General features: G+C 34.2%; 1 protein-coding gene across 1 annotated transcript in view; it reads right to left on the reverse strand.

Annotated features, from left to right (window-relative positions):
- The window catches only part of LOC112912588 (low-density lipoprotein receptor-related protein 1B-like), a 332,717-nt gene that overhangs the window by 89,619 nt on the left and 229,096 nt on the right, over window positions 1-14,002 (reverse strand). The window contains exons 38-39 of the mRNA XM_072745200.1: window positions 7,311-7,534; window positions 6,490-6,596 (exon numbers count right to left, since the gene is read on the reverse strand). Of these exons, the coding sequence (XP_072601301.1) occupies window positions 6,490-6,596; window positions 7,311-7,534 (331 nt within the window). The remainder of the gene's footprint in view (window positions 1-6,489; window positions 6,597-7,310; window positions 7,535-14,002) is intronic.

Consider the following 14,002-nt stretch of genomic DNA (forward strand, 5'->3'; position numbering starts at 1 on the left):
TTCAGAGATAAAGTTCAGTGATTCATCAGCTACATATAAAACCCAGTGCCCATTACTTTAAGTGCACTCCTTACTGGTCATCACCCAGTTACTCCATCCCCCCACACTCCTCTCCAGTAACCCTCAGTTTGTTTCCTATAGTTACGAGTCTCATGGTTTGTTTCCTTCTCTGATTTCATCTTATTTTATTTTCCCCTCCCTTCCACTATGATCCTTTGGTTTTTATCCATTTTATTTCATTAGAGACCTTTTGTTGTCTGAGGAAAAAGAATCTGCAATCAATAATTATAACTGGTGTGGGGACAAGGTGTACTTTAATCTCTCAAAAATTGCCAGGATTTGGCAACATAAATAAGCTAAAGGCAACATAAATAAGCTTCTAGGTATAAAATAATAGGCTATTTAAATCAAACTTGTAATCTTATATGTTCTCTTACTGGAGGAAGAACTGGAAAGTGTCCTTACCTGACACATCATTCATTAATCCAATATACATTCATAAGACACTTATCTTGTACTATACACTGTCAGGCACTAGGTACGTGGTAAAGAACAAAATAGATCATGTTCCTAATCTCATGGAGCATGCTACTCAACCACCACACAACCGATTGAATCAGAAGATAAATTATGCTTTTTGTTTTTAATATAGTGTCTAATAAAATAAACAAGTGTGCCATTTGTCAAAAGGGGCTATAAAACCATACCATGGGTTAGAGTGTTAAAAATTGTAAGCATTCATCTCTTCATTCATTCAATACATAATTATTCTTAGGCACACAACTAATTATAGGCACTATAATATTCTTCAGTGTACATAAGAATACCAGTAATGGTTTTGATTTAAGTTGTTCATGGTCTTATTGGGTACATAGAATATAAAGAGTTCATGTTCTACTATATCATTAAAGCAATAGATGATGAAGTATCAACTATGGAGATAATAAGTGCTATGAAAGCCCAGAGAATTGAGCTTTTCTCATCATTATTTTGGAAAGTATGTAAGGGTAGTCCTGGTAGGGAGCAAACACAGGGCAAGCTAAGTGGTGGGCTAACTATTCAGTCGGATAGTACAACTTTAACCCTGAAATACAAAGGGGTTACCTAAAGAGACAGAGATAAGTTCACATCTATTCCTATTGCTGTTCATTCTTGTGGATATGATCTTTACTCAATTAAAATACAGAGTATAATCAAATGTACTGCATCTCTGTGCATGTGTTCATTCATGAATTCATAAATGAAAGGTAGCATTTCCAATGAATGAAAAATATAAAGAATAACATATTACACATGGAAGGAAACAAAGGTGTTATTACAGTTACTGATTTCAATATAATAACCTTGGAGTCAGGGCAAATATTTATAAACATATACCAAGAAAAGAGAAAAAAATAGGTACAAACAAGTCTTATGATATTTCTCGGAAGACAGAAGTAATGAACTTAATTCCATAGAAGGATATCCCTAGGATACATGAACATTAGTACACATGCCTCTCTACATATGTTTATGTATACATATAGATGCAGAAAAATGACTAACTTTTTGCCAATTCTTCATCACCTTCTAGTAATATGCTATTTATAAAATCTAAACTATCTATTATTTACAAAAGTTCTCATAAGATTTGTTCTTGACTCATTTTTATAGCAATAACATTTAGCGTGACAATACTCAGGAGTTATGAATCACTGTAAGGATAACATTGGGAGATGTTTATGCCTGATGGAATAAAATCCTGCTTAGGAATACAAAACCAGCATTTCCAATATTAAGAAAGTCACCTATTAAGCAGGGAGGTATTAAAATAATAGATTTTTATATATGACTTGTGGATTTTTAAAAATATTACAGAATTGTAATTGATATACAAGGAGAAAATGAATCAAACTAACAAAATATACTAAATCATATTGTGAAATGTTAATAAAAATAATTATCAGTGCTAGGGAGTTATGGTGGGCATTATGTGGAATAATATGAGGCTTTAGCATAATACATAGCACATTGTTTTTTTGACATTTATCTTAGCCTGTTAGGTATTAAAGGAATTATATTAATCAATTTATATTGGTTTTAGCATCTGATTGTTACAAATTCTCTTTAAGGTAAATATTATCATATATATTTTACAGATAAGAAATTTGATGCTCAAAAGTCTATACAGGCTGCTCAGCTTTAACTCAAGCCTATATAAATGAGAGGCTTATGCTCTTTCTGCTACTTTATATTTTTTCTGTAAGTCCTATAATAATATACCCAGGAAAGTGCACGTCTTTCTTTTGAAACTCTTCCTTCAGCTAATGTGACACTGAATTCTGTTGCTTTGTTCCAATTGCTCCAACACCTTTGTAGTCTTCAGTTCTGAGTGTGACTCTTCTAAATATAAGCATCCCACAAAATTCTACCCTAAGAAGCCCCTATCTTTTCTCCTCCCTTGTCCATCTTCACAATTCCAACAGCTTTAAATATCAGCTTTCTTTACTAATTCCCCAAACCTTAAACTTAAACCCCAGCTTTAGGCTCTAGAACTACAGTTTTCAATTATCTGTGAAATACCTTCATCTGACTGACTCAGCTGCAACATTTGCCTGTGACCGACAGCACCACAGTCTGCTCAAGTGTCACCTTTTTGAGGTTCCACTCTAAAGACCTAATCATGTCACTTTGCAAACTCCTCTTCACCATTTTTGATACCCTTTTAAAAAATGATTTTATTTGAGAGAGAGAGAGAGAGAGCACAAGAGTGTAGGAGCACGAGCAGGGTGGGAGGGGTGGAGGGGGGCAGAAGGAGAGGGAGAAGCAGACTCCCTGCTGAGCGGGTAGCCTGCCTCTGGGCTCCATGCAGGGCTCCACACGGGGCTCCATCCCAGGACCCCGGGACCATGACCTGAGCTCAAGCCATATAACTGGCTGAGCCACCCAGGTGCCCCCATTTCTGACCCTTCTTACTGTTCTGTTTTCACTCTCCTTTCCATAGCATGAAACACTTCATAACTTACTTCATTATTTACTTTTTAAAATATTATATTTTTACTACATAACCACCAGAAGAGATCTCTGTGTTCACTCCTGTATTCCCAAGGCCTAAAATTATCCCCGACACAGAGTAGTGCACAAAAAATATTAGCTGAATGAGTGAATACATGGCTTCCAAGAGTCTTCCTGTAAGTGATGCAGTTTTCAAAGCTGAGTTGTTGAGAAAACTCAAACAGGTCCAATCACATGGCGAAGAGAGCCTCATACCAACTCCTCTCTTGACATGTATCCATGGATATCTGATGAGATCCTGTTATCTACTTAACATGAGGCAATTGTACTTGTTACGGTCTCCGAATCCTGCTCGGCCTGACCCCTACCCACCCCTCTAAGCCTTGTCTCATGCTATTTTCCAATTTGTTTACTACATTCTTTGGCTTTCCTACCTCAGGGGCTTCTGTCCCATTGTGACATATCCTGCATGCTACACTCACTCCTCTCTATCAGAACCATTTACACACATGAGCCTTGCATGTGAACACACACACATGCACACACATTTTTTTCAGTTTTCTTTTTATGGTCATGCATATTAGAAGTTAAGCTCTGTGAATGCAGCTATCCATATTTCTGATGACCAGTAATGTATGTCATATAGTGAGCATCCAATATTTTTTAATGAAAGGAGGGATGGATGAATGAACAGAATAAGATAATTATATAAATGGTTTTAATTATCGATTATTTATCCCTCTTTGACACATTTCTTGTCTCTTCCAGTATTCTCATATGTATTTGATAAATTCTACTGCGCTAACTCTGCTTTGTCTCCCATATATATCCTCCCCTTCCCTCCTGTTACTCTTCTAATTATGCTATTCTCTGCTCTCGTCAGGACCATTCAATGGGTTGTGAGCTGGTCTTTTAGTTCTGTATGTATTTCATCAGCACAATGCTACCAAAGCAATAAGCCTGGAGACCTACCTTATTCACACCACTCCTTGAGTCAAAATTGTATGGTAGTTCATTATTGACTAAAATATCATGTCAAAAACCTTGGTATTTAAAGTTCTCTGTTCTCAGTTCATGTTACATTATCTATCCTGTCCCCTTCTGGGTGCATCATGACTCCTAATATCGTAGACTGCTGACCCTGGTGGCATTACACCAAGCTTTGAAGATACTAAGTTCCTTTCTGAGATCCCATAGTTAATAAACAATCCCTTGGGATTGTTATCCATGTATATTTGACTTCAAAGAACACCTTTATAAAATCTACAGCATGATGGGTTAACTGTCCACCTTTCAAATGTCTACCTATCCTTCAAGTACTTGTTCAAGTGACACCTTTCACATAATTTTCCAGTCTTGGAGATGATACCAAATAGCTATCTACTACCTGCTGGTTCAGAACTAAGGAATCACACTTGCCCCCCTTCCCCAGAGAATTGTGCTCAACTGATTGCAGCAGCCTCAATTGGGAAGTTAGAGCCCAAAGGTCAACCAATGACTGATAGAGCATAAAAAACAGGAACCCTTTCCTGTCATGGGATTTATGCTTCAAAGCACATGCCCTGGGGCTCAAGCCAAAATGAGAATTTACTTGAGATATGATCTTTCTCGCATCTTTTCCTTTCTCTCTTCATCTTTTACAGCTTTCTCTTGAAAAACATGCCCCTCATAAGTAACTTTTATAAGAATTCCTGTCTTAGGTTCCTTCCTAAGAACCCTCTGACAAGCAATTCTATAAACTGCTGCCAGAACTCTTCTTTAAGATGAAAATTACATAACATATACTGTGATTATGTAAGTTGTTAACATCACAGACCTTTTTTTTTTTTAATTAATTTTGGAACTTTTTTGTAAGCCCAGAATTAGTTAAAAATAGAACATTAAAAATAAATTTAAAGTTCTTTAAAACGTGAAAACAGTGCTTGAGCATATTATGTCACTTGCCTCTTCAGTAGTAGCCTTCCATATTTCCCCTCAAAGCTAGAATAAAATTCAGTCCTTAACAGTGTGTTCCAGGTCCTAGATTATCTACACCTGGCCACCCTCACTTCTACCATTTTCCTGAGTTGCTCATATGCTTCTAAGCATACTAACATTCTTGCTATTTTTTATACACACCAAGCACATTCCTAATTCATAACTTGTTCTCTCTGTTTGGAAAGCTCTTTGCTCACATATTCACATAGCTTGCTACCTCTATGACATTCTTTTCTCAAATATCACCTTTCTAGAGATGACTTTTTTGATAATCTTCATAATTTTACCCCTATCCTCCCACTCTGCAGTGCCCATTCTTTTCTGTATAGCATTGATCAGTATCTGATATGATGTATATTAAATATTCTACCCTCTGGAAGAAGGCATGTTTCATGAGAGTTGGTAATCTCTCCACAAGAGTAAGAACTTGTCTTCAGCATCTGGAACAATTTCTCATACTAGGCAGTGTTCTCTTAGTATTTGTTAAATCAGTGAATGGAGACATGTAAATGAGCTAAATCCCAAAGACTGCTCCTTCCCATACAGAGTAAAAACACTGTAGTTGAAGGAAAAACTCTTAGGGCATGTTAACAGTTCATAAGAATACAAATGCCAAATATAAATAAAATTTCAACTACATAAGATACTACAAAGCACAATTATTAAATAATACGTGCTCTAGAAATGTATTCTCTCCTTTGGGGTATAGTGGGCAGGGGCACTGCGTGCGGCATGAAATCCTTGAGGCTCCTGCAGTTCTGAAAATGTTTTATTGAAGAAGTGTTAAAATTAGACCTTATAAGGTGGGTAAGATTCTGAAATGTTAATAAAAACAATTATCAGTGCTAGGGAGTTATGGTGGGCATTATGTGGAATAATATGAGGCTTTAGCCTCATATTCAGCTGGGTGCACACCAGTCAGAAGGACATTCTAGGTGGGGACCTGGGAGGTAAATGCAATGAGAGAAACACAGTGGGAGAAAAAACATGCAAGCTTCTGAGCAGTCCTGGGAGTACAGAGATTTTGGAGTGCTAGCTTAGACGACATAGCTGGGAGGGATATTAAAGCCTGATTAAAGAGCTGTGAATGAAAGGCCAAGGAATCACAAAGCCTGCCTTTTACAAAAATATTTGTTTTCCCACCTCTTTGCCTATTTAATTTTTGATCCTCTAGGAATATTATCGTCTATCGCAGCATCATTAATATATGTCAATAAAAATATCCTAATACATTATAAACTGTCAAAATTCCATGCATGTGAAATCCTACAAATGGCCTTACAACTTAGGCAATTTTCAAATAATATTCCTGTAATATCACCGGCAGTATGATAAGGCCTTGACTTTCAAGTGGAAAAATACAACATGAAATGTTAATGACTTTCATAAAGTCATACTATAAATTATTTTATCTGCTTGTAAAAATGATTATATTGCCAACAAACCTGGAAAGAATTTAACACAAATATGCTGAGCATATTGCTCCATATTTTAGACTGTGTCAGAAATACATCATACCTGTGGGTCTTTGCAAATTCTTTTGTACTAAAATCCTTCTCAGAGTACCATCCATGGCTGCTTCTTCTATATGGGAATGGTCCCCAACAACAGTCCAGTACATCATCCTGAAGAGACAGGTCAAGTTGGTTAGCTTACCGATAGTGCTATTATAATCCAATTCTGCTCCCCCAAACACAGTTTCTCTTCAGACCGTGTGCATCAGAATCACCCTGGAGACCCTGAAAAAAGCAGATATCTGGACCCAACTCTAAATCTATAGACTGGCAAGTTCCAATAAGGGCAGGTGATTAGTAGTTTTATTCAACATTTCTCTATTTCCTTTTTGGTCATTGCCTATAAATGAAAAAGTAAAAGTAAAAAAAGGAACAATTCAAATAAAGGAAAGATTTGTGTTAAAATTGTTTAAATTTGTTTATACATACACCTTCATCTTTATTATCAAAATAGTTAAAATACTAATACTCTACACTTCATATTTTCAACATTATGGTTAATGCCTTGAGAATTCAATCTTAAGTTAACAATATTGGTTATGCGTTTATCGCAACATGGCATCTGCAATGTCCACACCAGAGACATACAAATACACACATAGAATGTATAATGTAGCAGCCTTTTGGGACAACATATATTTTGTGCTGCCATTTGGTGTGAAAAGGACATGCTTTTGCACATAAGTAGAGGGATTTTTAGAAGTCTTGTGAATCTATTATATGTTGAACACTTACTACAAAAGAAAACTACAGAGCGCAGGTGGGAAAATCTCTAAAAATGGTTACGCATATCAAGAAATATAAATAGCCAACTCATTAACCTACCCTCTTTTAGGATTTACAGCAATAGCATAGGGTTCTCCAGCCATGTTTGTCAAGAGTCTGGTGCAGTTGGGGCCATTCAGCTGTCCCACGTTGATAGAGTATCTCAGACTAGTCCAGTGAGTGGTATAGTAACTGAACCAGTGCATTCTGGAATGATCAGTCCAATAAATATTTCCAGCAACCCAGTCAACTGCAATGTCCCTGGGCCTTTTGAATTCAGGACACTAAAAGAAAACAAAGCAACAAACCGCAGTATTTTCAAAAGCAAAGTGGTAGAGAGGAAATCTGTATACATTGATAATGTATGGGAATAATATCAACACGGTCAAATATTAATTGTTACACAGGTTTTTTTAACTACCAAAAATACTCCATTTTATTCTTAATTTTTATAGATATTATAATTTCATAAATATTAGGTGCACAGCTCATTGGGGTTTAACCTCTAACTGCTCTGGTATAATCACCACCCTGCTAGAATATTTCTAGAATTGTAGAAGGTTCACCTGTGACTTCACTCAGTGTTCCTCTATGACTAACCATAATTCTGATGTCTAACAAAATAGAATTGCTTAAACAAATCCATGTAGATATGTGTTATAAATAATACTGTTCTATTCCTGACTTCTTTTACTCAACATCGAATCTATGAAATCCATTCATATTGTTGTGCATGTCAATTATTAGTACTTTTTTTATTGATGGGTAGTATTTCGTTTTATGAATGTAGCACAATTTGTTCACCTTTTCACTGATGATGTCCATTTGGATTATTTACAGTTTTAGGTCACTACATTCAAAGTCATGAATACTATTGTACATGTCTTTTAGTGGATACAAATACACATTTCTGTTGAATATTTAATAAGGAATAGAATTGTTGAGTCTTAAGGTACAATATGCTTAGCTTGGATAGATACTGCTAGCATTTTTTCAGAGTTTGTACCAATATACACTCATTTTAGCAATTTAAGGAAGTTCCAGTTGTTCTGCATCCTCACCATATGTAATTTGATTTAAAAAATGAGATGAGCACTGGGTGTTATACAGTATGTTGGCAAATTGTATTTAAATGAGATACTAAAGAAACGTGAAAAAAAAAGATAATAAAAAAATTAAAAAAGCAAAACTACCCAACAATGGAAAAAAATTAAAATAGAATAGTACAGATAGACACATTTAGAAAGATGTGTACTTAAACATGTTTTAAGGAAAGTGAAAATATCTGTCATTTATACTAATTTACTAGCTTGAATTTTTTGCTTTATATTGTATTATTGAATTATTGTGAGACAAAACAGTAAGGGAGTTCTTTGCAAATAGGCATCAAGAAAAAAGCGTATGTTCTATGTCCTTCAATTAAATAGATCACTTCGAGTAGGAACTAGTGTTATAATTAATTTGACATGGTCAGGTTTATTGTGCATAACCAAAAGTGAGAAGGGATTTCCTCTGGGTATCATATCAAGAATGGAAACAATTATTTGAAGGTGATTATAACTAGACATGTGGTCAATGTGAAAAAGCATCAGTAGGACCTGGCAACCAGTGGAAATAAGGGTTTTTAACACATGATGGTTTCTTGTGTTTATTACTAGTGAACAAATTGTATTGAAGGAGTGAGTAAACTTGAAAAAAGTTTACATGAGATGCCAAAAAGGAGGAATTGCAAGCCACTGTCTGCTGTGTGATTACTGGGATCTTAAGGAAGGAAAATACAGCCTGAACTAAACATAGAACCCATAGAAATTTCTAGCAACCTTTATTATAGCCTTTACACATATTTATTTAAAAACTGAAATTATGAAATTTATAGTTACCTATTTCTCAATTCTAGCAATAAATACTATCCATCTACCCAGTGATAGCTCAGTGATGTTTAATGAAAAGCACTCTGCAATACAATATGCTTTATAAATACTGTATAAATACTAGTCACAGGTGGATAGAATATAAATATTTGTCCTAGCCAAACCACAAGCTTATTTTTCAAATGTTCCAGTATCATTTAAATTAACTGTATTTTTTTTTTCTGGTTTGGCAGCATTTAAAAGTAAATATATGAACAAATGACATGAACATGTCAGTGTAAGTCATAAATTTATAAATATGACAGACAATGGAAAAAATAACCATTATAAGCTATTTGGAACCTGTTGGAGTATATTTATCATTTTTGAACGCAAATAAAGCAAACCTTCAGCATGTAAAAAAATATGATATTGGTTATCTCTCATGAGCATAGAAAAATACCTAGTTTCCCTTTATCAGATGTAAATGTATACATATGATTTTCTATCCTAATAGTATCATTGCTAAAATAGGACAAATTTATTGCAAAGTTCTACTTTTTTGAATTTAGGATTTTCATTTTTTTATTCATTAAAAAATAGCCTGGTTATCTTTCAATTCTATACTTTACCCCTGGACATAGACAATAGAAGCCCCAATTCTTCATTTTCATAAAACATTCAGAATTTGACTAAGTGATATTTTGGCAGGTAAGCAGGCTTGTGAAGATTCTACTAATGGTAAATTCTAGAAAGATAAATAATATTTATGTCACACCAGTAGGGTAAAGAATATGGTTTAGGGAAAGAGGGAAAATGTTACTTTCAATATTAAGCACAGGAGATACTGATGGAGTCATTTAAATCTGTACATTTATTTTCTGGTTCCCTGATCAAAAAATCCGTAATGTCATTCCACAATCAACTAAAGTAGTTAGAATATGGGGTAAAGGACATCACACCCAATAAATCCAATGTATGGTCATAAATCACCAGTGACAAGACGATTCTCAGAAAATAAGAGCATCAGGGTAAAGATGTTACCAGATGTTCATCTTCACTGATTCACAACACACTGAATGCTCAATGATTTTCAATATTGAAGAAAGCAGAACTGAACAGAAAAAGAACAATAACAACAAGAAAGCCAACAGGATGGTCCTATTTTCAAGGAAACTATGGCCAAATTAGGAAATCCCCCTTTATGATGAGTTCCAGAGGACCCACAGCTTGACCAGGATTGTGAGTAGTATTAGCCATAAATGGATATTGGCTGGGGAGTGGAAGGTAGAAATTCCTGTTGGATCTTGATATAATAAAAAATAATTTGTGGAGAGGTTAAAAATAAATAGGTGAATACAAAAAGTAGGCAAATACAATTAAAGTAAACTGAGGTTCTTGGTATGGAATGGAGACTGACGCAGGACAACAGTAATGGAAAAGCTAAGCCATTTGCTTCCAAAGAGGCAATAAACAAAATAAAACAAACATATCAGATTCAAAAGAAGAAGTAAACAGAAAACTCTCGTTGCCCCTTTGGCTAGCTCACTAGACAGATAGGCCTATGAGCTAGAGGCACCAATGAAATATGTCATGTGGAAGAGACTGCAGAGGCATGTAGTTACCCTGACAACAAAAGGCGTTGCTCGTATTGTTGCACAAAGTGGAAGACACGTTTTGACTGCTTTCTCCAGACAGATGATTTCTTTCCTAATAAGCTCTCTAAATACACAGCAAAGTTTTAAGGCCTGAGGCATTCTTCCTTGTGGAGATATATTAGTCCAATAAATGAAACACTTAACTCTTAGAGAAAAATTGGCAGCTTGATTGTAACAAAATTAGAGGTTACTACTTTAAACTACTAATTCTTTATAGCTGTGGATTGTAAGGTATCTGTCACAATTCCAGCTTCAGGAAACCAAAGATATAAGTCACTGGAGACATTTGATTTCAATCAAAGAAAGATGAAAACCTACAAAATGAAACTTCAAGCATTTGAAACATGGAAATACTGTCCTCCTTTTTAAAGAAATTCCTATAGTTAGCAATATACCTTAAGCAAATATTGCTAATAACACAGGATAGACTGAAGTAGTCACATATTTTATCTATGTGTTATTTTTTCATCTCCGAAAAGAAAATTTGGTTCATTTTACTAAAGTTAATTACCTGTAATGTAATGTTGTTAAAACAAAGATTTAAAGCCACTCTCAAGTGTGTGTGTGTGTGTGTGTGGTGTATATCACAATAAAAGCTATTTATACCTTCAGCCCACAATATATGAATCAGAGTAAATCTTCATAAGCCAGGGATAGAAAAAACGACTATGCAAATTCTGAATATTATTAAATTATATGGCTTAATAATATTATAAGATATACAGATATATGTTATTTCAATCGAGAAGTTCATACAACAATGGGGAAATCCAAAAAGAACCAAGAAAAAGTTATCTTTGGAGCTAGAATGTGTAAGAGTTCCAAAAACACTTCAGGAAGGAGATCCCTAGCTTCTATCTACAGTTTATTCTGAAGAACAGATTTCAATCTGAGTAGTTTTAAACTTCTATCTACATTAACACCATGTCAACCTGGCAGGGGGGAAAGAAAATAAATAAAATATGTGATTCTCAGACAATTTCAAAAAAGGACCACATTTGTCTTTGGACTATAGACTCGGTATTCTGTGAAGTTATCTTTTTTTTTTTCTTTTTTTTTTTTTTTTTTAGAATACTATACTTGTGTATGTTATATATATATGTATAATAATGAAAGTTATGTCTTCTTAATAAAGAAGCTTCTGTTCACCAGGATAATTAGGAGAGGCAAAGTAAAGAGCATGCTTGAAGATTCTGAAATGAAGTTGCATTCCTGGAAAGTAAATGTGATGTATTTATGGCTAGGAAAAAAAAATGTGTGTTTATGGGTAGATATGTGTATGTTGATCGATGTGTAAGGAAATGGGAAGGGGGTGTGGCATAAGATGAGCTGGAATATCATGGAGAAGCTTATAAACCACTGAGTTTTCAATGGGCAGCTATCGGAAGGATTTAAGTGGTGGGGTATGATGATTATATTAATGTTTTAAAATTATTTTGGCTATAGTGTGGAGAATGGCTTAGGAATGGGGACCTGAAGTGGATACAGGACAATCAGAGGAGGCTTACTTAATGGGCTTCAAAAGTAAAATGTGTAATCGTAAAATAAGTTTTGTGAGACAAAAGTGGATAAAAATGGGATATATCTGGAGACAAAAATATTTGACCTTGTGATAAGTTGAATACCAATGATGAAAAGAATAACTTGTAGAGTATAACTGTCTTTTTCTTTAATTTTTAAATTATTTTAAAGTATAACTTTCAAGATCAATATACTCTTGCCATATATACCAAAAATTTTCAATTAATATATTGCTTGTAACTTTTAAAAACTATTATGTACCTACTTTATGACAAATTCTGTTCTAGATGTTAGGATTACATATAATAATGGCCAAAACAGCAAAAATACTTGCCATGGGAATTTACTTACAGCAAGGTAAGGTACAGTATAGATAGTAAACATAATAGTTAAGTAAATTATATAGTAGTTTAACGAAGATAAGCACTATGAAAGTGAAAAAAAAATAATGAGTAATGTGTTGATGGTCCAGGATGGGAGTGGGACAATAGATTGCAATTATCAATACATTGTATATTCAGAAGATGGCATTTGAGCAAAGTCTTGAATGAGTTTAGGAATTGAGCCATGTAGGCTATCTGGCTGAAGAACACTTAGGCCAAGAGAACATTTCAAGAAAGGCCTTACATTAGTAGGTACTGATGGGTTTACCAATACCAAAGCATCCTTAGAGAAGAGTAAGGGAAAAATTAATAGGAGATGAAGTCAAAGAGGTATGGGAGACCAGATCTTTTAAACCCGTGTAAGACATTATGAGAAATTTGTCTTTGCAATGGGGAACCACTAGATATCTTTGATCAGAGATGTGATGTGATCTAATCTATGTCTTAGAAGGTGCATTCTGGCGACAGTGTGGTGAGTAAGAAGGAAAGCAAAAAGACTAGTTAGGAGGCTACTGCACTAGGTCAGAAGAAAGATAATGGTGGTTCAAAATAAAATAGTTGTCTTAGACATAAATAAAATGACATTACTTCCTCCTCATCTCTTAGGTGGTCTACACTCAAATCTCTTCAAATGGGCCTTTATTGATCATCCTATTCAAAGAAGACTTACAACATCTGACTTTTTTTTCTTGGTCTGTTATGTATTTCCTTCAATATAATTTTAAAATTATATAATTATAATATACTTATATACTTATATTATTATATAATTAAAATTATATAATATCAAAATTACAATTATGATAGTATATGATTATATTTTGAAAATTATATTGCATTTTTGGTATTTATTTTTTTATGAATTTACTTGACTCTGTTTTTGTTCCCCAGAATATAAGCTTCATGAGAACAAGACTACATTGTCATTTTGTATCCCAGGAACCCAACACTAAACCTAATAAACAGAACTCCTTAAATAAAACTTTGGGTATGAGTAAATAAAACTTGACTAGTTCACCTTAAAATGCTATAAAATATGTTCAATAATATCCTCAGAGTTATTAATTGTGGAATCATATGTTTTATATAGTCTTGTAAGATTTATGCAGTAAAATTTGAATATTGATCACAACTGTTATAGAACCATTAACTCCAATCAACATACATTGTTGAATGCCTGTCTTATGCAATCAATAATAATCAAGTCACAAAATGACAATAGTTCAATGATTTGATAATTTTAGATTTCCTCCAAAGAAATCATAATAAATAATTTTAATTGTTAACTGGTTTGAATAAACTGATGGTTTGAAAAGTATTCTTGGCAAGCAAGTATAGAT

The sequence above is a fragment of the Vulpes vulpes genome, unplaced genomic scaffold (genome assembly GCF_048418805.1).
Source record: "Vulpes vulpes isolate BD-2025 unplaced genomic scaffold, VulVul3 Bu000000631, whole genome shotgun sequence".
Lineage (NCBI taxonomy): Eukaryota > Metazoa > Chordata > Mammalia > Carnivora > Canidae > Vulpes > Vulpes vulpes.